The 24611-nt window shown below is 52.9% G+C and overlaps 1 protein-coding gene across 1 annotated transcript in view; it reads left to right on the top strand.

Annotated features, from left to right (window-relative positions):
* Window positions 1-192: 192 nt before the first annotated feature.
* PODXL (podocalyxin like) overlaps window positions 193-24611 on the top strand; it is a 42064-nt gene continuing 17645 nt past the window's right edge. The window contains exon 1 of the mRNA XM_082661808.1: window positions 193-333. Within this exon, the coding sequence (XP_082517934.1) occupies window positions 270-333 (64 nt within the window). The 5' untranslated portion in view covers window positions 193-269. The remainder of the gene's footprint in view (window positions 334-24611) is intronic.

Below are 24611 nucleotides of genomic sequence, written 5' to 3' on the forward strand. Positions count from 1 at the left end.
CCGCCGGCAGGGCCGCAGCCGCGCAGACACCGCCCGCGACGCAGCCACCCGCCGCTCCTCTGCCGCCTGGCTCCGCGCCTCGGCCCGGCTCTGCCGCAGCGGCCGCGAGGAGGGGCCTGCGGAGCGCGACTCGGGAGTCTCGGGTCAGCGCCCGGCCGTCCGAGCCACCGCCAGGCCTCCCCGAGAGGCGCCCACGCTCCTGCCGCCCGGCCGCCCGGACCCTCCGCCAAGCCCGCAGCCACCTGCTCCGGGTCTGAGGCCAGGACACGATGCGCTTCGCGCTGGTGCTCTCAGCGTTTCTGCTGCTGCTGCCGCTGTCGCTCTCCCAGGATGGTGAGTGGTGGCTCGGGCTCCGCCAGGACCCGTGTCGTGCCCATGCGCCCCCGGCCGGGCCCGCCGCTGGGAAACCCGCCGCTCCTCGTGGCGGGACCGGGAGCAGCCCCTACGCGCACCACTAGCTGGGGCCACACGCGGAGCCCTGACCTTGCACCATCCAAGCCCCTTCCTACCCCGAGAACGCCGCAGGTGCCGGGCTCCGAGCGTGGGTCGTCCGGGGCTCCCTGGGGTGGAGTGGCCGTGGATTGTGTTGGGGCAAACAGGGGCGCGCGGGCGCTGATTGGCTTTGCAGTCCTAGAGCGGGGACTTAGGGCACGGCGAGGCTCCACGCTTCCTCTGGACCCCCAGGGTCTGATCGTTCTTCTTCTCCGTGTTTGTCCCTGAAGCAGGTGACAAGCCTCCGGTAACAGCCCTCGTGGCTATATGTTTCGCGTTCGCAGAGAGGTTTTTCCACGCATTGTGTGCCGGCTTAGCTCACCCGAGCCTGTGCTGGAGCAGGTGGAGAGGGGGAGGGAGTAGGTCATCCACAATCCCAGACTCATCTGAGTGGGGTCCCTGCCTCCATGTCACCAAAGGAACAGCTCCCTTCTCAGTGCCTGGCCAGGAAGGTGAGGTTCCCTTCCAGCCCCTTTGTAGAAGCAAGAACTTCTCTCATGAAACAGGCTTGGGCTGTGCCTTAGAAACCTCTCCCATATTTCTTACAAAGGTGAAAATCTGGGGGGACAGGTAGCGTCCCAAAGCGCCTAGGAACAGCTGCAGTCTCAGCCCCAGGAGAGAGATGCATTTCTTTCTTGCCCACCTGAGCAGGTGTCTGCAGGGAGAAAGAGTGATGTTTCCACTCTAGGGTCAGGAGGACTGTGGTGACAGCCCAGACAGGGAAGGGACCCTGCTGCTGGTAGGTGCTGCTGTTTGGGACTAAAGTCTTAGGGGAAGGATGGGGTGGGATGGCAGGACAGTCTCTTCTCTGTATCGGGGGGAACTTTGCTGATGGGAAGGGGCTGGAGCTCAGAGAGTGAGTGGGTTTGGGCATCCTCCGGTGGGCGGCCCTGTTACTTCACAGCCTGGTCTGACAGGGATGGGCACAGCCAGTGGGTGAAGGGTGTGCACCCCTGGAGGAGGGGTCGCAGTGTGAGGAACGGTCGGGACAGCTCTGAGGATGGCAGCCGCCGTGGATTTGCACAGCCTGCGGGGCTGAGGAGATGCTGGATTGTGGCTGCTCTCCTCAGCCCTGCTCCCAGGAGGGCAGACTTCAATTTGGGCTCTGAGAACCATCGAGAAGGGAGATGGGCTGTGTCAGGAGGGATGTGCTATAGTTCCCAGTGCTTCTGAGCTTCAAGAGGCTGAGCTTGGAGGAGAGGGTGGAGGTTGTGGGACAGGAGTCCTGCTGTTTTGTCCTAAGAGGAGAGACTCCGGAGCCACCCACGGGAAAAGCTCCAAGCCCATCTCCCTGCTGGCTTCAAGGCTGGGACTGTCTTCCCTGGCATCTGCGTGCTGCCCCCAAACTCCGTCTCTTCCACAATCCCTCCTCAACACTAGCATGGGGCATGGCGCACGGTAGGAGCTTGGTATGTAGTAAACAAATACAGTAAAGAAAAAAGGAACCATAACCCTGCTTCTGCCCCCGCCAGCAAGTCACCTGAGCCCAGGTGCCCAGTTTCTAAAATGCTATGACAATATGCAGTGATAAAGGGAAGTGCTCTGAAGCGTGTAAACCGGCAAGGGAGTATTACCGTTATTATTATTTGCATATATTGCGGCCAGAAAAGGCTGAAGGGCACAGGCTCGGTGTTTAGTGGCTATGGTAGATTTCACACTCTCCTACAGGGACCCAGTAAGGACTGCTCCATCTCTGCCCTTCTGTAGGTTGCAGTCATCTGGGATGATGAAACCCAAAACTGCTGGAATCCTGTGATTTAGTTCTAAGCAAGGTTTATAGTGGAGCAAAGGAATTATCCCCGACGGGGCCCTGGGAGCTTACCTGCTCCTATAGGTGGATCACACAGTCTACAGCATCAGCAGCATTCAAACCAGGGCCAACAGCCCATTAGACCCCTTTTCAGTGCTTTTTGGTTTGATATACGTTTGGGCAAACCATATGGCAAGTCGTACCTCTGAACCTGTCTCCTTATCTGTAAGATAGAAAGGGCAGAGGGACCTCTAGTTTCACTGTTATAACATTTCTGGGCTTTTGCTCGAAAGGACAGGCTGACTGATACTCTGTCTTCTGTGGGTCTGATCGAGTCATTTGATGGATGGATGAATCCTAGGCAAGGGAAAGGCAGCTTGAGGTGGTGGAAAACACTCAAACTTGGGATCAGACAGACCTGCATGACTGTAGACCAGACAGTGAACCTCTCTGAGTCTGTAAAAAATGACAAATCTCCACCTTGCAGGTTGCTCTGAAAATGAGAGATAACATACTGAGTTTGCCGTTGTGCACAACTCCACGGTCAGCTCAGAAAATCCTAGCTCTTATGATTAGTAAGTTATATGTGACTGATCAGGATTCTGCTAATGTTTGTGGGTGTCAGTTAATTGCTAGGTAGTGATAAAAACTGAAGCTTAAGTGCCACACAATGGGGGAAAGGGAGGCATGTGTGAGAAAGCCGTAAGATTTGGGAAGGGGCGATCTGGACGAGGTGAGGTGGGGTTATGCAGGGATTTTAAAATAAAAGGGTCAGTGTGGAGTAGGAGACCCTTCCTAGGGTGGCCGAGGCGGAATGAATTCCAGGGTGTAGCGAAGACACAGGTCATAAGCTGGGGGCGTGATGGGGGTTCTTCAGATGGGGGTCAGTGAGCTGCAGGGGGACTTCGGGGAGGAGGTGAACTTTCAGAGCCTGGAAAGAACATTCCATGGGATGGGGTTAGGGGACGGTGGGTGTTCCTAGCGTGGTGCTGCTTGGGCATGGCTTTGAGGCAGGAGTGAGTAAGACATAGTGGGGCGGTACCAGGAGCAGACAGGTTTAAGTAGGCTGAGAAGAGGAGGAGAGGACGGGCTGGGAAGGATGAGCGAAGACTCCGAGAGACACCAGGTGGCAGCTTGGGCCAGAGCTGCAGGGTGTGGCCACCCAGGAAGGGGCAGAGGAGCGGAGCTTGGTGAGCCCGGGGAGGGTCCTCTGGGGGTCGCCCTGGACCTAGAGAAGGCAGGGCGCAGAGGTAGGGGGAGAGGCAGCCCCCGCATCTGCTTTCCCCTCAGGAATCTAGGTTGAAACGGAGAGGAGGGGCCCCTGCTGAGTGCGGTTTGGATATCTCTGCCCTTTGGAAGCTGGGAGAGGAAGGGGACTCCACCTGGTTTGAATTCCCCTGGGCCGGCGGGGGTGGGAGCTGGAGAGTTAACTCTGTCCGTCCTCAGGTATCTTCTTTGCTGAGAAGCCTTCCCAGGTTTCCTAGATGGAACCCAGTTATGTTCCACAGTCTGTGTGGGTGTCGCCCCGAGTGCTGAGTGGTAAGCCCCTCAGGGCAGGGCCAGCACAGCACTGGGCACTGAGCAGTTGCTCAGGAGATGTTATCTGGACCGCGGTTCTCTGGGGGAACTGGCCCTGGCCCCTGGCTTCAGGCTCTCCGGAAGTGGGGCACGAGGCCAGCTCACACCCTGGCAGTGATGCTGGCCACTGGGCTCTTTCTGCAGCAGCCAATAGCCAGTAGGAGCACTGCAGAGGGTCGGGGCTTCTGGGCTTGGGAACCTGGATCGGACTGGCGGCTGCTGTGAGCACAGCTCAGCTCGTCGCCCTCTGCTACTAAGGGAAGTGGGAGGAACCCTTCGGACAGCTCTCTGCACTTGTTGGGAGGAGCGACGGGATTTAGGTGACCCCTACCCCGGGAAGGGCCGGCTTCTTCACACCCCGGGGGCCCTGTGCAGGTCTGCTGAGTGCAAGCTCGAGCTCAAGCTGGAACGGACATCCTCCCACATCACTGGAGAATGGGAGTGACCGCCCTCTGCCGACCCCCTGCCCAGCAGCCCGAGCCTGCCTGGAGGCTTCATTAGACCGAGAGGCCGGGAGCTCCGTCCTCAGCTCTGGGCTCGCTTCCTATTTGTGCCCATGGGCTACGATGCAGGGCAGGGAGCTCAGCTGGGTGTGTGTGTGTCCTGTTTTGTCCCATTCCCAGGAACACCGGTGCAGTTGTGCGGGTCTCTCCTTGTCTTGTGTCCTGTCCACTTTGTGGGACTGTTAGAAGGTCAGATCAGGTGGCAGATCTGGGACTGTGACTCTTCGGGCCACACTAGCCTCACGACTGTAAGGCAAGCCTTCGAGAAAATCTACACAGACGATCCACTACAAGGAGCCTCTTTATATTTGCGACAGCGTTGACCGTGAGATTCCTTTAAGTAGGCAGCCCGCTGGCTGTTCAAAACAGAATTCAGTTGACAAAGGGTCGTTTCCACACCACTTCTAAATAACCCGGAAAATCAGAGAACACAATTTTAGAGCTGGGAGTGTTCTGGAAATCATCTAATACACCCCTCCCCCCGTTTTTCAGACGAGGGGATGCAGACCAGGGGGTTCACTTGCTCAGGTTCTCGGGGCTCCTGTTGGCGGCTTCCCGGGGACGTGTGTGCACGTGTCCGCAGCCGTAGTACTAGTAACTGGACTCGGCCTCAAGGCTCATTCTTCCTTGGGCATCGAAGAAACTCACTTCAACTCTGTTAAGAAAGGGTTGCGTGGTGGTGACAACTCTGTAGTGTGCCCAGATTCTCTCCCCACCCCTCCACCGTCAGGGTAAATTGAGGCTTGGAGCCACTTTGCTTCTCAAGAGTTAGGCTCCCCGAGTACCATGTCACAGCGCTGGCCCCGTGCGTCGTGACTGTGTGTCTTGTCTGCCATTGCCTGTGAGCCTCTGGTGTCCACAGCATGCAGTCAGAATCTGGACCAAGGGTGGTGCGAACCGCTTGTTGGAGGACCCGTGCAAAGGCAGCAGCATCTGCAGGTTGAGGAGCGGCCCCTCCCCACGTGTCCCCACCGCATGCCCTCCTATGGCGCAGAGCCACTCCAGCAGCGGCCAGCACAGGTCCCCAGCTTAGCTCGGCCTCCCAGCCACCCATCCTCCTGCCGGCCCCGCCCCTCTCCCTGAGTGCACCACCACCACCCTCTCTTCCTTTGTAGGCTTATCCCCCTCGGGTCAGCCACCTCCAACTTCCCTAGGGCCAGGGCGCAGGGTGGCACCCTGTCCGCCAATTGTCATGGCCGGAAGGCTGTGGGCCTCAGCCCAGCGGGGAGAGAATGCGGAGGAACGGCTGCGCGTGGCTTGCCATGCAGTTCCGGGTTGGGGCGCAGGGAACCCTCCCAGAGCCAGGCCCCTGGAGGTGCGTGGGCTGACCCAGGAGCCATCAGTTGTCTGACCTCTAACCTTCCGGCTCCCTGACCCAGGTCAGCGTGGAAGGGACAGTGGGAAGGTGAGGAAATAGGGACACTTTTTAATTCTTCAACTAAGGGTGAGCTAGGTGTGAGCCGAAGCCACGCCCCCTTCGTAGCAGAAATTCGTGAGCTCTGTCCGAGCGGTCCCTCTGCCCCCATCCGGTCAGACTCCTGTGCTAACCTACTCTGAATGTGCTGATTGGGGCCAGTGTCTCCAGCCAGGGTAGCACGAGGTTACCTGTGGACAGCCTTTATCTCACAGACCATTCCAGAGAGGGGGAAACAGAGGCCTGGGTGCCAAGGGCCACGGTGAACAGCAGCTCTTCTCCCAGATGTCCACACGCCTCACCCCTCATTTCCTGCGGCTCTCTGCTGGAATGCCACCTTCTCAGAGAGGCCTTCTGGGCCTCCACACCCTGGACACGTCTCCCCCGATCATTTTCTCCGTAGCATGTATCCCCTGATGGGCACTCATTTCTTTGTCTCGCTCCCGAGCGGACTGTAAGCTTCATGAGGGCAGGGACTTCTGTTGGTCAGCGCTGTAGCCGCAGCACCTAGAACAGTACCTGGCACACAGTAGATGGGCCATAAATATTTGCTGAATGAGTGAAAGAGCAAGTAGGTGGCAGAGCAAGCTGGTTTAGAATCCGAAGTCTTGTCTGCCAGTTCTGGGCTCTCCAACTGCAAGGCTCCAAATCTGATTCCGGAAGAGAGGCAAGTGGCAGGGGGGCTGGCCCCGTGCATGGAGGAGTGGACATGGAGGCATGAGGGGAGCTGCCTTGTGGTCCAAGGTGGCTACTCAGACTCCAGCTGTCAGGACAAAAAGAACAAGAAGGCTGCAGCTCCTCTTCTGAGGTTACCTGCCAGAAACCAGACACACCCTGTCCAGTTACGTTTTGTTGAATGGAACTTAGTCCTGTGGCCACACATAGCTGCAAGAGAAGCAGGGAAGAGTACTTCCTTAGGGAAGAGTGATCTTTATTTCAGGCACTCACATGCCTAACCAAAAAAGAGTGGTTCGGCTGTGAGGAAGTGAAGGATGGATATTGGAAGAGGTCCCTGGCACATGCTACCGTAGTCCTGGTCCCTGATTTTCTCTGTCCTCGTTCTCACCTTGCCAGTAAGATGGACTTTGCATCTGCACGAGTGAAACAAGGAGTTGTCCCCCGTGGCCCGAGGCCCTGCCACCTTCTGGCTCAGCCAGGTCCAGCTTGGCCCTTGTTTTTTGTGGCTCCAGCCTTTTGGCGCTGATGGAGCAGCTCCTTGTGTTGCTCAGGGAAACTGGGATCCCTCCCTTTCCGGTCCCTCAGCCGTGAGCTGCACCAGTGAGCCAGGTGCCCAGGAGACCTCCCATGAGCAGGGCCTCAGCCAGGGCAAGCATAGGGGAACCTGCTGTCCCCCACTTGTTTCTGGATGAGAAAGAAGAATCTCTGCGCCCCATCCTCCTCTTCGCACCTCAGCAGGGCAAGTACAGGGCAGAGGGAGATACTGTTCTTAGGAGTTTGGTCCATGGACACTTGTGAGAGCAGCAGGAGGAGCCCAGTGGCTTTTAAACCCAGTGGAGGTGTTCTGTGAGCTGTCTTAGGGGCCACCGAGAGCTTGGGGTGGGTGCACACCTGGAGGGGAAAACTAAGAGTAGGCCAGTTTGCGGTGGGCAATTCCCATCCCCTGCACTTTGTGCCGCTCTGCCTTTACCTGTTCTGTATGGCAGGTAGGTCCCCACAAAAGAATTCCTTTGAGAGAAAAGTTCTGTCAAAGAGGAGAGAAGAAAAATTGAAATCTCTTGGCACGATGCCCCAGGCTTCAAAGTTATTCGGTCCAAGCTTTGTCACTTACCACCCTTGTGATTTCAGACTTGTTCCCTGGCCTCTGTTTCCCCATCTATAAAATGGGCACCACGCCTTCCTCAACAGTGAGGGTTAAATATGAGCATGTAGGTGGTGTGCCTGACACATTTTAGTTTTATTTCTTTGCTTGGCTTCAGTTCTAGCCCACTACGAGGTGTGATGAAACAGACCCTGCTACTGCCCCCTCCCAAGCTGCCGCTCCTTGCTGGCCTGAGCTTTCTCCTCCATGGCCCTTTCGCATTTAGTCACTGCCCCACAGCCAGGCCACTCGGGAGGAGGGCCCTAGTTCTGGGAGGTTAGTTCTACACCATAGTCCTGGATGAGGATGGTTAGGGTGGGCTCAGCTGAGAAGGGGCTCCGATGGCCGGGCCCACACCTTCCTGGTTCCCACCCAGGTGCTTCTCACCCCACCCCCTAGGGGCCCTGCCCTTCGCTTTGGGGCTTCAAGTCAAAACAGGCTTTCCTGAAGCCACCTCCGGACCCTGATCCTGGCAGCCCCTGAGGTTCTGCCCATCACGCTGGGAAATGGAGTTTCCCATCCCACAGGTCTTTCTCTTTTTTTTCTTCTTTTTTAAAAAAAACTATTTAACTATAGTTGATTTACAATATTGTGTTAGTTTTAGGTGTACAGTCTTTTCCATTATAGGTTATTATAGAATACTGAATATAGTTCCCTGTGCTATATATAGTAAATCCTTGTTGTTTATCTATTTTATATATAGTAGTGTGTACCTGTTAATCCCAAACTCCTAATTTATCCTTTCCTCCCCGCCCCCTTCCCCTTTGGTAACCATAAGTTTGTTTTCTATGTCTTTGAGGCTGTTTTGTAAATAAGTTGATTTGTATTATTATTTTAGATTCCACATATAAGTGTTGTCATATAGTATTTGTTTTTCTCTTTCTGGCTTACTTCACTTAGTATGATAATCTCTAGGTCCATCCATGTTGCTGCAGATGGCATTATTTCATTCTTTTTTGTGGCTGAGTAGTATTCCATTGTGTGTGGATGTGTTTATATATATATACACGCACACACACGCACATACACACACACATACACACACATACCACATTTCCTTTATCCATTCGCCTGCTGATGGAAACTTAGGTTGCTTCCATGTCTTGGTTTTTGTGAATAGTCCACAGCTCTTTTCTACCTGGATAAGTGCTCCTCTGACCGCCGCTGCTACACTGGCCACCCCTGCTGCACTACCCCCGTCCAGCATGTGGGTCTGAGTCTCCCCCTCTAAATAGCTTCCTTTCTCCTCATCCAACCTCACCCTGACTCTGCAGCAAATTCCCAGTGACACCATCCAAGCCAGGCAGCGAAGCATGCTGCTGGCCATTTCACAGCCACCTCTACATTTTCTTTCTCCGAGAAGGAAGGAGGGGAGAGGAGGCACATGAGGTTACAATCCAGCGTCTAACGTAAACCAGGGAACTGAATATTTCCTCACGAAGTGAGATGTAGGAGGAAGACAGGAACTCCTCACAGAGCTGCCTTTGGTTTTCTGCACAATAAACGCCAGGGGTATTGCCCTGTGCCTCAGTTTACCCAAATGGTAAATCTGGGCTAGCACCATATGGTTTTTTTTTCTTTTACAACTCAGTGAAATGAGTTGTGTCCCAAACAGTCCAAAGAGAACACGAGTAGTCCTCGAGATATTAATAGCTTTGCTCTCAGTAAATGTATGATAAATGAATAAAAAATTGTTTTATGAATAAGAGGGAACCATGATCCAGAAAATTTGGGAAATGCTACCGACTTTTTTCCCCTTCTTGGAAAGTCAGCACACGTTAGGCTTTTCAGTGGTCTGAGCTGGCCCTCATTACTGTTGTCCAGCCCCGCACTCCCCAGATGTACTTTAACTGGGGAACTTTTCCTTTTCTCTTTTTGATGGAGCAATCTACTGGGGAGCTGCTGATGTAAACATAATGACCGACTGTCCCAGTTTGCCCAGGACTGAGAGAGATTCAGGGATGTGTGACTTTCAGAACTAAAACCCAGACAGTCCTATGGAAGGACCTGGACCAGGATGAAAAAACATCCAATGTAAAAATACAACCGGATGCATCTGCAGCATTGCTAAGCAAGATCTTCTTGATGTGGTGATGTAGCAGTAGCAGGCCCTCCTTCCTTAGGGGCTTTATAGGAAACTGCCTGGAAGGTTGTGGCCACTAGGAAAGCTGCTCATACCTGAGTGTGGGCAGGAATGAGTGACATTCGAGGCTAGTGGCCCCTCTTGGGTGCTTCACAATAAAAGTGCTTCTCCGATGGAAGCTGGAGCCGTCATGAGCAGAACTGCGGCTATGTGTGTTTCTGACGATTGGTCTTTCGGCTCCGATGGGAGCAAACATGGTTTGCCGGTTGCTTCTGGCTTCTTTCCTGTTGTGCCTCCGCCCCTGCTGCTTTGAGCCCCTGATCCTGACGGCATTGCATGTCTGTTTTAAATTCAGTCTTGAGTCTGTCATCCTGCCCCAGGCCTTAGAGAAGGGGATTCCAGAGCCAGCACCCCGCAATGGCTCACCAGACGCTGTGGTGTTGGGGGCTTCTCCTTAGTGCTAGATAAGCAGGGTGCGCTGAGATACATGGATCTCATCCACCCTCAGGCTGTCATTTTCCTGGGATTCAGGGAGCCAAACGGCAAAAGGGGTGCATCTTGTTTGCTGAGTCACCAGCTTGCCCGTGCTTCCCAAGCTGCCACTGGTAGATAAAGGCACCTACCTTCTCCCAGGCAGATCCATGAGCCGGGGTCCCCTTGCTTAGGCAGACATAGTCCTGCACCCCAGCTCTAGGGGACACTGCCTGCCAGCTGCCCTGTGTTGTCAGCCCACTCCCCAATATGCCGCTTTACCAGAAGACCCCCAGAACACCACACAAGGTTGCTTCCCGCCCTCAGGTCATCCTGGTGTCAACTTCTCTGTGGCTACAGTGGGCCAGGGCACTAGAGAGCTTGTGCCATGGACAGCTGGCTCTGGGGAGAGGCAGGTGGGAGCTGGTCCGCAGGCTCTTGTTCCCCCCTTGGCATCCTGGGAGGTTGCAAGTAGGTGGAGAAACACTTTGGCTTTGCTCCCGAGCCTGGGGGGAACCTGGAAGTCCGATCCTGACCACACAGATTCGCATCTCTGAATTCCCTGGGCACTTCTGGGCAATTGTTTCTACACACCGGCTATAACTGGCCCTGGGGTCTCCTGATAAGTAAGCTTTGGGTCTGTGTGTGTGTGTGTGTGTGTGTGTGTGTATGTGTATGGGGTGGGGGGCGGCAGGCGTGGAGCACATGCCCAGCAGGCTCTGTCTGAGTTCGGTGTTGAATAAAGAGCAGGGAGGAACAGAAAACAGGTTTGCAAGGGAAGATGCTCCACGCACTCGGGGCCAGCCATCCTCCCCGTGCGCCTCAGTTTTCTCATCTGTGAGTGAGGGCCTGCTACTTAGTACTTCTCAGTGGTCTGAAAGGCCTGACTTGCCTGATGAGCTCGGCCCCAGAACTGCCGGCCTAATGGGAATGGATTCAAGTTTGTGGATCCATCCAGGAGGGCCTAGGGGAGTGGGGAGACTGGGGGGAGCCTAGACTTGACAGCGTGATGCTTTGAGCCAGCAGGGATGGCTGGGGGTGGGGGAAGCTGTTCTCATCCCAGCTGGCTGCTGTGGACGGCCAGTGACACCGTGAATTCCTGGAAAATGTGAGCCCCTCTCTGCTCTTCATCTCACCGCAGGTCAGATGCCTCCCCCTCCCTATCTAAAGGCAAGGAGGGGAAGCAGGAGCTGGAGCCAGGAGCATATGGGCACATACCCCGCAGGATAGACAGCCGCACTGGCAGCTGGACCACAGAGTCCTAGATACCAAAGGAGGTGTGACCTGGTGCCCGGGACTCTGACCATCTGTTTGCCCATCTCTCCCTTGTTGGAGGGGGATCCGCGATGTCTAGGGTCCTTCTGGTTCTGACATTATGACCCAGGGATGCAGAGGAAAGCAATGTCTGCGTGGCTTCTGGAACAGGGGACGTACCCAGACTAGTCACGGAGGGCTGTGTACTGAGCCACATCCGGTTCTGGCCGCTCAGTAGCTCTCTGCCTCTCTCTGACCCCTGCTTCCCCAGCCTGAGGGGTGGGCATCAGCTCCTCTTGCCGCATCTTTAGGCATGATGCTACCACTATAGAAGCAAAGACCAGTCTGTAAGGGACCAGCATCTTTGAAATCCTGTGGCCCCGGGTGTGCCACGTCCAGAGCACTGCGCCCACTTTGCAGATGGGAAACCCAAGGCAGGAGGATCGTGGTGGTTTACGCAGAGTCTAGTCTTCCACTTGAGCACTTCCGCCTTAGTGCCCGGAGCATAGGGGTGGCCAGATACACTTGGTCCAGATATCTGGGCTTCTGCACCCACTCGGAGGGTAGTGAGATGCAGTGAAGAGAGTGGGGAAAGGTAGGGACAGGAGCATGTGAGGCCGAGGATAAGAGGTGGTGCCTCCCCTTCTCCAGCCAGGAGAAGGAGCCCTGGGTCTGACTTCAGAATCAATCTCGTGTGATCCAGGCAACACTGACAACCTGTCCTGACCTGCAGAACCTCAGAGGGAAACACTTCATTTTGCTTCTAGTTTCTTCTGAAGAGTTGTGAAATCACTGTGTGTGTGCGTGTGTGTGTTTTCACTCCTTCTGTTGCCCACTTCAGGTGACACGGAGCCTCCTCGACTACTTTTAGGGGGTGACTTTTCAGCCATTCGGACACCTGGCTCCGGCCGGGCCTGGCCCTGGGATTCCTGATTCACTTCCCTAGGCGGAGCCCGTAGGAAACGGAGCTTCCTCCACTGGCTCTGAGGGCCAAACATGAGGACCAGTTAGCTTTGTTTAAAAGGAACATGGCTTTTAACTTTCCCTGCAGGCCTTGGTGGGGGGACAAGGGAGCCAGCCCTCAGTTGTTTGGCCATATTCATTTAGGAGGTTTGTTTGTTCTTTTAAGCAACATCCTGACGAGACCCCCAGTCCCCACCAGCAAGCAGAGCTCCCCTGTCCTCAAACACCAGAGAAATCCAGACTCCCTGATCTGCCGGGAGCAGACTGACAGCCTCAGTTCCCACCTGTCCCCCTCCCCGAGCGCACACACATTTAGTCTCCTAAGGTGGATTATTCTGCAGCAAGGAGGATGCAGGTGTTATTCCTGGAAGGGGAGACTTCTCTCCAGGACAGAAAAAAAATGTTTGGAAATTTGGAAAGCTGAGCTTGGGGCCTTAACCTTCAGCTTCCAGCAGGCGGAAACCGGTCATTGCCTGGGAAAATCGCAGGCCGCGTTTCACAGAGCTTTCTCCCGGCGGCCACCATCTCACCGTCTGTGCGGGACTTCCCTCTGGCTCCTGGCCCTTGTTTGTTTTCGGCCGGGATTGGCGACTGGTCCCTGGCAGAGGTTTCTAGGGGCAGCCGAGAAACCCGTACACATCTGGCGATTTTCACGGCTTCGGGAGGGGGAGGGTGGTGTGGGAGTGACAACGTGCTCCTGCGGAAAAATATTTACCGAGGCTGTTTTTGAACCGGCTGCTAAGGGACGAGCGGGAGGCCAGACGTGCTCCCGCGTTGGCTGCAGCTGTGCGAGCTTCCTGGGACTTCCCAGAAGCAGGTGCGCCTGGGGGAGGGATGCAGCCGCCAGGAGTTGTGCCGGCAGGTGGTTGGTTGGTGCTGGGAGTGGGGCAGCCACTTCCACCGACAGCCCCCCCCCAACTAAAGTCCTGCCCCCCAGTCTGTGCCTGTGTCTCCCCAGCCCAGCGTCATGAGGGCACCTCCCCCCAGAGGGTGTGGGAGACCCAAATGCGATCCTGGGTAAAGCTGGCAGCTCAGTGTCTGGCCGACAGGACAGGCCTCAGTAGTGCTACTTATAAGCTTAAGAGTAATGAGGATAAACTGTTTCTGATCGGTGGTTGGTAGAAAACTGCACCGTGAGAAGAGAGAGGAAACACATACCCACCTGTGCCCTTGGCCTCAGACCTGACACAGGTGCAGCGGGACACGCAGCGCCTGCCCTCCTTTCCGGAGCCCTTGGCCCAGACATCGGCGTCTCCAGCTCACAGCAGGGTGTTGGCAAGGTTGTCAGCCCACCTTCCCGTGGAACAGACCTGCCCCTCTGAAGTTTTGGAGTATTTCGACATTTTCCCCCAACACTTACACATTTTTAAAAATGTTCATTTTGTTCTAAGGTAGATATTTCTCTTTCCCCTGACTCACAGGGAGACCGAGGCCCCAGGCTCACGTAGGACCCAGGTCTCCCACCCCCAAATCTCGTTCTTCCTGTGGAGGCCGCCTATACATCACACAGGTGGTCCTTGAAACAGATCTTAACGATGAGCTGAAGGCTCTCTGCCTCCTTCCCAGGGTGCTGTCCTGTCGCCCTGACCTTTGTGTGAGAGTCCTTCCCGGCGGGCGACTTTGTACGGGAGTCCTTCCTGGCGGGTTCCTGGTGGGCGAGGTGAGCGGAGTCAGCCGGGCATCACCCCGCCCACCCGTAGGCCAGGGGCGGGCATCACCCCGTCCACCCGTAGGCCAGGGGCTTGGCCGCTGCTGGGCTCACTGCCGGCTCAGACAGATCCGGATTCACATGGTCCGCAGCAGGCGGAAGGATTAGGAGGCCCGGGGAGGGTGTTGTTTCCAGGGGGTTAGTCCGTCTTTCCAGGACGGGGAGCGCGACACACCCGTCCCCAACCTCAGGTCAGCATGTGCACGCGCCTCTCATTAGGCATAGCGGCGACAGGTGGCTCAGAGGCAGGAGGCTGGTCCAGGACGGGCACATCCTTGTGGGTGGGGGGAGGAACCAGGGCAGGGGCCGCAGGGGGGTCGGGCAGAGGCAGGGCCGAGATCCTGCGTGGCTCAGTTGATGAATTCCAAGCTCTCCTCTTACCTCTCTGCCTTCAGCGACAGAATTATGATAATGAGTAATCCAAAGAATGTATTTAGAAGCTTCCTGTTTCAGGGTGGGGCGGGTTCTGCCCTCTGACCCCACCTGGAGAGCTGGTGGGGGGCAGTGTGCAGCCGACTCTGGCCCGAGACTGTCACTAGGAGGGATTGCAGAGCTCCTTGGAGCCCCCTGTGAAGGCCCCGCCCCTGTCGGCCCGGGGGAGGGGGTGGGGCAGGGCTGGCGAGCGCGGCCCCTCCTCCTCTTCCAGGTATGTCGTCTTTGGAAAAATGTCTATTTAGGTCTTCTGGTCAGTACTTTTTTAAAAAATTTTTAATTTAATTTATTTATTGTTTCTGGCTGTGTCGGGTCTTCGTTGCTGCACGCTGGCTTTCTCTAGTTGCGGCTAGCGGGGGCTACTCTTCGTTGCGGTGCGAGGGCTTCTCATTGCGGTGGCTTCTCTTGTTGTGGAGCACGGGCTCTAGGCGCGTGGGCTCAGTAGTTGTAGCACGTGGGCTCAGTAGTTGTGGCTCGCAGGCTCTAGAGCACAGGCTCAGTAGTTGTGGCACAGGGGCTTAGTTACTCCGTGGCATGTGGGATCTTCCTGGACTAGGGCTTGAACCCGTGTCCCCTGCACTGCCGGGTGGATTCTTAACCACTGCACCACCAGGGAAGCCCTGGTCAGTACATTTCAATACAAGAGTTTCCCCACCTTCTTCACCCAGAGTCAGACACTTAATCAGATTCTTTCATCTTCACCCACATCCCTCAGGGTGGGATGGGGAAGGACGAAGAAGTGAGGTAGCTTCGTTTCACCGCGGAGGAAGCCCAGACTGAGAGGGAGGGGCACGTACCCAGCATCCCCTCCTGGGTTCCCCCACCATGTGGTCCCTACCACCACTCCCTGGTCACGGAGCCCAGCGGGCCTTAAGCAGCTCTCACAGAAGGGAAGCTCAGGCTGCCCAGGCTTTCCCTGCTGACACTGAGGTCTGGGGTCACTGGGCTGCCCCCAGGAGAGCCCCTCCCTCCTTCCCTCCTCTCCCCGCCTCTGCTCCCTCTGCTCCACGTCTCCCCCAGGCTTCTCCGAGTTGGTGAGGAAACACTTCCTGGAGCCAGGCTCCACCCAGGCCTCCGGTTCCTCTTCCTTCCCCAGGAAGATTCTGGCTTACCCCCCTGTCTGGGAATTCGCTTGGCTACAGCCACCCTGGTGCTGATCTCCCCCACCCTCTCCTATGCGGCCATGCCTCACTGGGGAACCTGGTAAGAGCCTCATGTGCCCCCTCCCCTGCATCAAGGCCTGTACAGATGTGAGCATCCCAGAGGAAGAGGCGAGTTTCTGCATGGCTCTGTGATGGGAAGATGTGGCAGGGACCCGACTTGGGGCTGGCATGGAGAAAGCCTTACCCTCTCCCTTGGAATATAATCTTGGGTAACGTTACCTGAGCACTTTCTGTGTGCGCTCACTGCTCTGAGTGCTTAAAGGTGTGAGTTAGTTACTGTTATTACCGGCCTCTTCACTTTGACGGAAGCAGAAACTGAGGCATAGAGTGAAGATCCTTGCCTGGCACATGACCAGCGCGTGGTGGGACGGGGCTTGACCCCAGGTGGTTGGGCTCCCGAGTGCGCGCTCTTAACCCCTACCCTGTCCTGGTTTTGTGGAGAGGGACGGGGGTGGGGCAGGAGAAGGGGTCACACGTGGGACTGACTGGGCAGGGATGTGTGCACATCAGATCCGCGTACCTCGGGCTCTGGGCCACACTCCAGGTGTAGGGGACAGGAAAGAAGGATGAATTGCTGGCCTGGAGAAGAAGAGGTGGGGCAAGGTCCTCTGGCCACAGCCCCCTCCTCTGTGGGGAGGAAGGTGCCCAGGTGAAGGCTGCCTTTCTCTGTGGCTGGGAGATACCCGTGCTGGACAGTGGCAGCCCTCTCCCGCCCAGGGAAACTGCCGGACAGGGCCCTGCCCTGGGAGCAAGTGTCGGGCAGACCAGCTGCAACAAGCTGATAAGGGCAGAACAATTCCAGATTTGAAGAATGCCCAGAACGATCTCCCCCGAGGGGGCAGTTCTGGGCTCCTCTGGGAGAGGCGATGCCCGGGAGCTGGGCCTGACAACCCCCTGGGGTGCTGTTCTCATGTCCAGAGGCACCAGGAGGGCGGAGCTGCCAGGCCCTGGGGAAGGGACAGGGCGGCTGGAGCATGACCAGAACCTGTGGCCACACTTGTCTGCCTGACCGCTCGGCCTGACGGGCGGCAGTGAGGGCAGTTTGGGACCCTGCCCTTCCGCAGACACTGGAGCTGTCCTTCCTGCCATTTCTCTTCTCGTTATTAACCTCCACCTTGGGTGCCTCAGTCAGCTCGAGCTGCTACAACAAAATACCACAGACGGGGTGGCCTAAACAGCAGACGTTCCTGTCTCACAGCTCCAGGGGCTGAGAGTTCTGAGATCAGGGCGGCAGCAGGGTCGGGTTCTGGTGACCCTCTGCCATCTTCCCGTGTGTCCTCACATGGCTGAGAGAGAGAGGAAGCTCTGGGGACTCTTCCTTCTTCTAAGGACACTAATCCCAACGTGGGGCCCCAACTCCTAACACTGTCACACTGGGGGCTAGGGCTTCAACACACGAATTGGTGGGGATCCAGACTTTCAGTCCGTAACTCCGCTTATGCCAGGAAAGTTGACCAGGCGCATCTCTGGGGCCCTCGGCCCGAGCAGGGGGCCGTTGGGAGGGGTATAGAGAGCAGTCGCAGAAGTCACAGTCCCCGTTCTTTTAGATGCGGACCACGGCAGGCTGGAATAGACACCCCTCCCTCCTCCCAAAGATATGTACAGTAAATCCCTGAAGCTGATTATCCCCTTATTTGGACAGAGGGTCTTTGCCAGTGTAACTGAGCCAAGGATCTTGAGATGAGGTCATCCTGGATTATCTGGATGGGCCCTAAATTCAGTGACAAGTTTCCTCACAAGAGACACAGAGAGGAGGCAGCGATGTGGCCCCGGTGCCAGAGACGGCAGTGATGCTGCTGCCAGCTAAGGAATGCCAACCGCTGCCAGAAGCCAGAAGAGGCGAGGAAGGGCTCCCCTTGGAGCCTCCAAATGGAGTGTAGTCCTGGCCACACTTTGATTTCAGACTCCTGGCCTCTGGAGCTCTGAGAGAATCCGTTTCTGTTGGTGTAAGTCACCCAGTTTTTGTTATGGCAGCCTGAGGACATAGGACATAGGACCCAAGGCACAGAGAGGGTCCAGGCTTTACCCAAGCCCAGGGCAGCCCTGGGAGAGTGCCGTAGCCGGTTGGTAGAGGTGAGGCGAGTTGGCCTCCCTGTACCTCTCCCCAGGCACCCAGCCCTGACCCCTTTTCCCAGCTGCTGTCCTTTGATGCTGTCCGCCCAGATCAGGCTCCTGCAGCCTCCCTGTGCCCACCAGTGCCTGCTTAGGACCTGTTTTGGGGAGTGGGGTGAGGGCAGCTGGCTTTCTTAAAGCCACAAGGGACAGGTGTTTACAAGGGATGGGTGTAGGACTAGTGAGGTACCCAGAGCAGAACCCCAGAGCAAACAGCCTCCAAGGACAGGACCCACACTGAGGCAGAGGGGGGTCCAGCAGGGCTTCTGGGTGGAAGGCCTGGAGTGCTCAGCTGTGCAGGAGAGAGGTAGGTGGGGAGGATGGCCAGACTCTGCTGGGGTGTGGGACTTGTAAAGACCCCCCTGGAATGAGGGGTGCGGCTCTCTGTTCCTGGGAGGGAAGAGGCTCGAGAAGCAGACATCACGTACTGGGAAAATGAGTTTCAAGGTTGGGCGGCTGATTTAATAAAACCCAAGAAGCACGGAGGTGGGGACATTACGTGGGGCGGGGGGCATCACATTTTTCAAAATCAAGGGAAGAGGGAGAGTGAGGGGACTGAATGCAGGGTAAAGAGAGGACATCTGATATATTGGCCCTGGGGAAAAGTCCTGGCCAGGCCAGCAGTGGGCCTGCAGCCCCTCTGCTCCTAGGGCAGCCCCAGTTCCCTTGCTGACCCAGGAGTTTGGGGCCTGAAGTCTTCCAAAGCTCCCCCATCCTGCCCTGCCCCCCTGTAATTAATACCCAGCTGCCATCCAGAAGCCTGGCAATAAATGGGCCAGTTTGAGATGGGCAACAGGATTTGGGGGCCGAGAAGGGTGGGCCCTAGACAGCTGGGAGGGGCTCAGATTTCCACCAGGCTGAACCTGAGGCAGCATCACCTGGCACCCTTCCCCATGACGCACAGAACCTGCTCTTGGGAGGTAAGAGGCTCTTGAAGTGGATGTCACATGCTGGATGTCACATGCTGGGAGAATGAGTTTCGAGGTCGGTCAGCTCTTGGAAAGGAGGCCCAGAGCAAGGCCTCTGAAGTGACTGTTGTCACAGCGAAAGCAGACTTACCTGTGTTCACAGCGTCATGCTTGGGAAAGTGTCAGTACATCCTCGGGGACCTTAGAAGTCACCTAGCCCATTTCGCAGATGTTTCAAGAGGACCAAGGACTTGGCCGAGCCCTCGAGGACAGAACCAGGACTAGAAGGCTCCGCTCTGTCTTCGCGCCTGCCTTTCTCTCTTGACCTTTTTCCATCTCTACGTCATTCAGTTATTCCCATTTCACACCCTGAACTTTATCACCCACATACCATGCACCGCCTCTGCAATCTTAAGTATTTCATTCCTTGATCACTGTTTGTCCACCTTCCAATTCATTTGCTCAAGTACACCTAGACTATACTGCTTGAACTCAAGGCAGCCAGTCTAATCACCCATCGCTTCACTGTCGCCTATCAGCCCCCCGTCTGTCTTTATCCGTCCTGTACTTCACTATCTACCATTGTAATCCCGACCTCACAAGTATCCTCACGTCTCTTGCACCCTCTCCCACCATCATAACTCACCTAGCAAAACCCCTTCCTCAGGTGAACCCTGCCTCCACTGCTCCCATGCCTACAGGCAAGCAGCACAAACGAACACTGCTAAACTGGCCCAGTTTGGCACCAGATAACTAATTGGCAGTCATCCTTTATTTCTCTAGTAGAGTGGTTCTGAAAGTGCGGTCCTCAGACCAACAGCATCAGAGTCATTTGGGAACTTGTTAGAAATGCAAATTCTCGTGCTTCATCCCAGACCAGCTGAATCAGAAACTTGGGCTGAGTTCGTAAATGGTGTTTTAACAAGCCCCCCAGGTGATTCTGATGCTTGCTAGAGTTTGAGAACCACTTTTCTAGTAGGCTCCCTTTCCCGTTTCCAAGATAAGTATTTCATACATTCGCCTTCCACACAACTCCTCCTGTCTTATTTCATCTCTGTAGGGTATTGCTGATTTCATCTAGACTTGGCTGAGGGAACTGAGGCTGTCAAATGGAAACTTGTCTTCCTGTTACCACTGTTACCAATGTACGAGTGTCTGTGTCCACCTTCTTCCTTCCAGTTTCAAAGGCAGGTGTATCCTACTGCCTAACATGGGGTATCTCCCTCTGTATCTTAAGGAGAGGGAACAAAACAAAAGGAGCATTCTTAACAGCTCTAGCATCTCCCACCTTCAGAAAGAAAAGCAGAACTTTCTGGACTACGGCAGCTCCCTCCAGCGACTGCCATATTTCCTCTGCTTCTTTTTATAGCTAGTATTTGAAAAAGTTATTTACACACACAAGCTCACTTCCCAACCGTTCACTCATCTTCCATCAGCCTGAGTTAGGCTTCCACCTGCACTGTTCCCATGGAAACTGCGAGTTGAGGTTGATGGGAACGTCATTGTTGCAAATCTCATCATCCAGCACCATCAGCCACTCCCTCCTTGGGGGAAAGAAAAATCAGAAGCCCCTGTTGCATCTCCCTATTTCCCCCTAGAAGTAGCTGTTATCCTAAACTTAGTATTAAATTCTCTATATAATGTAAATAATGTTTTCTACGTTTCTATCTCTAAAACTATATTGTTTAGTTTTGTAGATTTTTAAACCCTGTAAATAAAACCATATAAACTTTTGGTTTTGTTTTTATTGTTCAGTATTATTTTTAGATGAATTCATGTTAATATGTGTATTATAATACATAATATGTATATTACATACATATAAATATATATAACAATATAAAACTTGTTCACTGATTTTCAGTGCTGTGTGGTATTCTAGTATGTGAATATACCATAACTTATTTATCACATCAGTTTTAACAGACGTTTGCTTGTTACCTATACTAACCCATGTATGCACACAAGTCTGTACATTTCTTTATATGTGTGTGTATGTGTATATTTATACACATACACATACATGAATTCATACTGATCTCTCTCTCTAATCAAGTATCACAGGGTTCATTTAGCCTCATCCCCACACACCTTATTTATTTGTAACTTCTTTCTCCAACAGTGAGAACTCTGGCTCATGTTATTTATAATTTATTTACTTATTTGACCAACCCTAGTACACAAGTAAAGTAGATTTAAAATTGATAACCCGTACCCTTGTGAGAAACAAATTTACCACTTAGAGTACACTGTTTATTATATAGAGTTCTTTTTTTGTTGTTACCCATACACTATCCAGTCAGAAAACTCTTCCAGTTACTTTGGTCAACTTCTTTCCCCCACCCCTCCAGTGAGGTATGTTATACACTTGTAACATAGTTTATTTTCATAGTCCCTGTTACATCCTGGGATTTTCCTGAACATCTCAGTTTTCTTTTTTTTTTTTCTTTCTAAGTTTGCAAAAAATAAAGTTAATTCTTTGGTGGGGGGGTACTGTGGGTTTCAACAAATGCGGAATCTTGTATCCATCATCCCAGCACCATATCTAACAGTTTCATTGTCCTAAAAGTCAGTTCCTCCTCCTTCCCTCAACCCCTGGTAACCGCTGATCTGTTTTCTATCCCTATAGTTTTGCCTTTTCCATAAACTCATATCAATGAAATAAGATACTGTGTATAGCCTTTTGGCTTTTTTCACCTAAGATGTCTTTAAGATTCATCCATGTTACATGAATCAGGAGTTCATTCCTTTTTATTTCTTAGTCACTGCATGGATATATAACTGTTTATCCATTCACTTGTTGAAGGATATCTTGGTTGTTTTCAGTTTTTGGTGATTATGAATAAAGCTGCTATAGACATTCGCATATCGGTTTTTGTGTGACCACAAGTTTTCAGTTGTTTTGGGTAAATATACAAGAATGGAATTGTTGGATCATATGGTATTGTAATGCTTAACTTTAAAATGAACTGCTAAACTGTTTTCCAAGTCAGGTGACTGGTGCTATTTTGCATTCCCACTAGCAGTGTATGAGAATTTCTCTTTAGCATTTGGTGTTGCAGGTGGTTTGGGGTCATTCTAATAGATGTGTATTGATATTGCATTGTAGCTTTAATTTGCATTTGCCTAATGACTAAAGATGTTGAGTATCTTTTCACATGCTTTTTAGCCACCTGTATATCTTCTTTGGCAATTTTTCCTTGTAGATCTTTTGCCTATTTTAACAAATTGGTTTATCTTTTTATTGTTGTTTTAAGAAATGTTTTTCCCTCCTTAATGAGCTGGCTAGAATTTCTAGTACAAAGTTCAATAGGAGTGGTGAGAGAGGACATGCTTGCTGTGTTCTCAAAATTAATGGCAACACATTCAGTCTCTATTAAGTATGATGTTAGCTGTAGGTTTATTTGGAGATATCATTTATTAGGTTAGAATTCCCTCTATTCCAAGTTTGCTAAGAACATTTTTTTTTTCTTTTTTTTTTTGTGGTACGTGGGCCTCTCACTGTTGTGGCCTCTCCCGTTGGGGAGCACAGGCTCCGGATGCGCAGGCTTAGCGGCCATGGCTCATGGGCCCAGGCGCTCCGCGGCATGTGGGATCTTCCCGGACCGGGGCACGAACCCGGGTCCCCTGCATCGGCAGGCGGACTCTCAACCACTGTGCCACCAGGGAAGCCCTGAGAACATTTTTAAAATCATGAATGAATGATGAATTTTGTCAAGTGAATTTTCTGCATATATTGAGATGATTGTATTTTCTTATTTCACTGTTAAGATGAATTGCATTGATTGATTTTCACATACCGAACTAGCCATGAGATGAACCTCACTTGATCATGATGTATTACTCTTTTTTATATTTTATATATATATATTCCATTAGTCATTAAGGAAATGCAAATTAAACCACAGTGAGATACTTCATGCCCACTAAATAACTGTAATGAAAGAGACAATAACACTTGTTGGTGAGGATGTAGAGAAACTGGAACCCTTACACTCTGCTGGTGGGCATGTAATATGGTACAGCTGCTTTGGAAAACAGTTTGGCAATTAATTCCTCAAAATGCTAAATACAGAGTTACCATGTGACCCAGAAATTCCACTCCTAGGTATATACCCAAGAGAAATGAAAGCTATCCACACAAAAACTTGTACACAAGTGTTCATAGCAGCACTATTTATAATAGTTAAAAAGTGGAAACAACCTGAATGTTCATCAGCTGATGAGTGGATAAACCAAACGTGGTCTATCCCTACAATGGAATATCATTCAGCAATAAAAAGAAATAAAGAACTGACACGTGCTACAACATGGATGAACTCTTAACAATATTTAAATTAAGTGAAAGAAGCCCCACATTGTACGAGTCCACTTGTGTGAAATGTCCAGAATAGGCAAACTCCGTAGCGACAGAGGTCAGATCAGTGGTTGCCTAAAGCATGGCTTTTCTTCTGCCTCTTCATTGTGAGGATTTGTGTTAATCTAGTCAAGAGCTGGTCTGGGTTTAAAACTTGATGCTGCACCGGGGGCTGCGGGTTTCTCAGGTGAGACCTTTGTTTGCGTCCCTGCTTGCCTGTGGGGCTTCCCTTGCTGCTGCTCCCTGTGAGCCAGTCTTTGGCAGCCGCTACCCCCAGCTATATTCCATTTATTTTTCCTTCACACTTGCTAGCATTTTGAGTTAAAGGCAGGGTAGAAGGACGTTCTCTGATGTTTTGCACAGGCACTGGAACCTGGGGCTTGGGGGTGTGGCCTTCGCTAGTGTTCCTGTCTCTTTTCTAGACGTTATGCTGGACTTAGAGCACATATTCCTGCCCTCTCCCAGGGGTAAAGAGCTGTTTTATTTGTCTGTTCCCTTTCCCAGCTGCAATGGATTTCCACCACTTCCTTCAGGCTATCCTTTTTTACCTTTCTCCTGCAGCTGAATGCTTTTGTTTCCTAGCAGAAATAGGGGAGATGGATCTAGGCAACATTTCACTGGTGTTTCATTGGTGGCTGTCGTTTTCCTTCCTCAGCCGTGGTGGGGTTTCTACCAGTGCCCTCAGGCTATGGGTTTTGTTGACTTCCACTGAAAAGTCAGGCTTTTTTTCCAGGGGATCTGGGGCTATGTAGAGTTTCAGCAGTCACTGCTGTTTCCTTCCCCCAGCCAGCCCCAAGGGGGGAACCTTTCTCAAGGCTCTCCCCAGGCAACCTTAGGAACCACAGGTGGGGGTCCTGGGGGGAAAAGTCTACACTAGGGTCTGAACCTTTAAATTTCCACAGTTTTCAGGTCTCCACGCTTTCACATTAGCCCATGTTCAGCCTTTAGCAATTCACTGAACATTTTAACTTTAATCTTCTTACCGAACTCTGCCCCACGTAAGCAAATGCTTGAGTCCAGTTTCTCCTTGTGGTGGACTGTCTCCAGTTTTCAGGCGAGTTGTTTGCTCATGACCTCAGTTCTCCAGTGGGTTCAAGAAAAGTCATCAGTTTTCCGCTTCTCCAGCTTTTTTCTTGCTGTGAGGGTAGGACATATGTTCTTTCCAGCTCTTTATTCTCATTGGCTGAAACTAGAAGTCCTGTGGTTTCTTTTGATAAACATATGTTCTTATTTTATTTTATTTTATTTTATTTTTTTGCAGTACACGGGCCTCTCACTATTGTGGCCTCTCCCGTTGTGGAGCACAGGCTCCGGACGCACAGGCTCAGTGGCCATGGCTCACGGGCCTAGCCGCTCCGCGGCATGTGGGATCTTCCTGGACCGGGGCACGAACCCGCGTCCCCTGCATCAGCAGGTGGACTGTCAACCACTGTGCCACCAGGGAAGCCCTGTTCTTAATTTTGATGGAACCAAACCTATCAGGCTTTTTCATTGGTTTGTACTTTTCATGTTTTGTTGATTGACAATTGTATATGAACTGATTTTTTTTCTTTGGCTGCGTTGGGTCTTCGTTGCTGTGCACGGGCTTTCTCTAGTTGCAGCGA

This window comes from Grampus griseus, assembly GCF_964374135.1.
Source record: "Grampus griseus genome assembly, chromosome: 9".
NCBI lineage: Eukaryota > Metazoa > Chordata > Mammalia > Artiodactyla > Delphinidae > Grampus > Grampus griseus.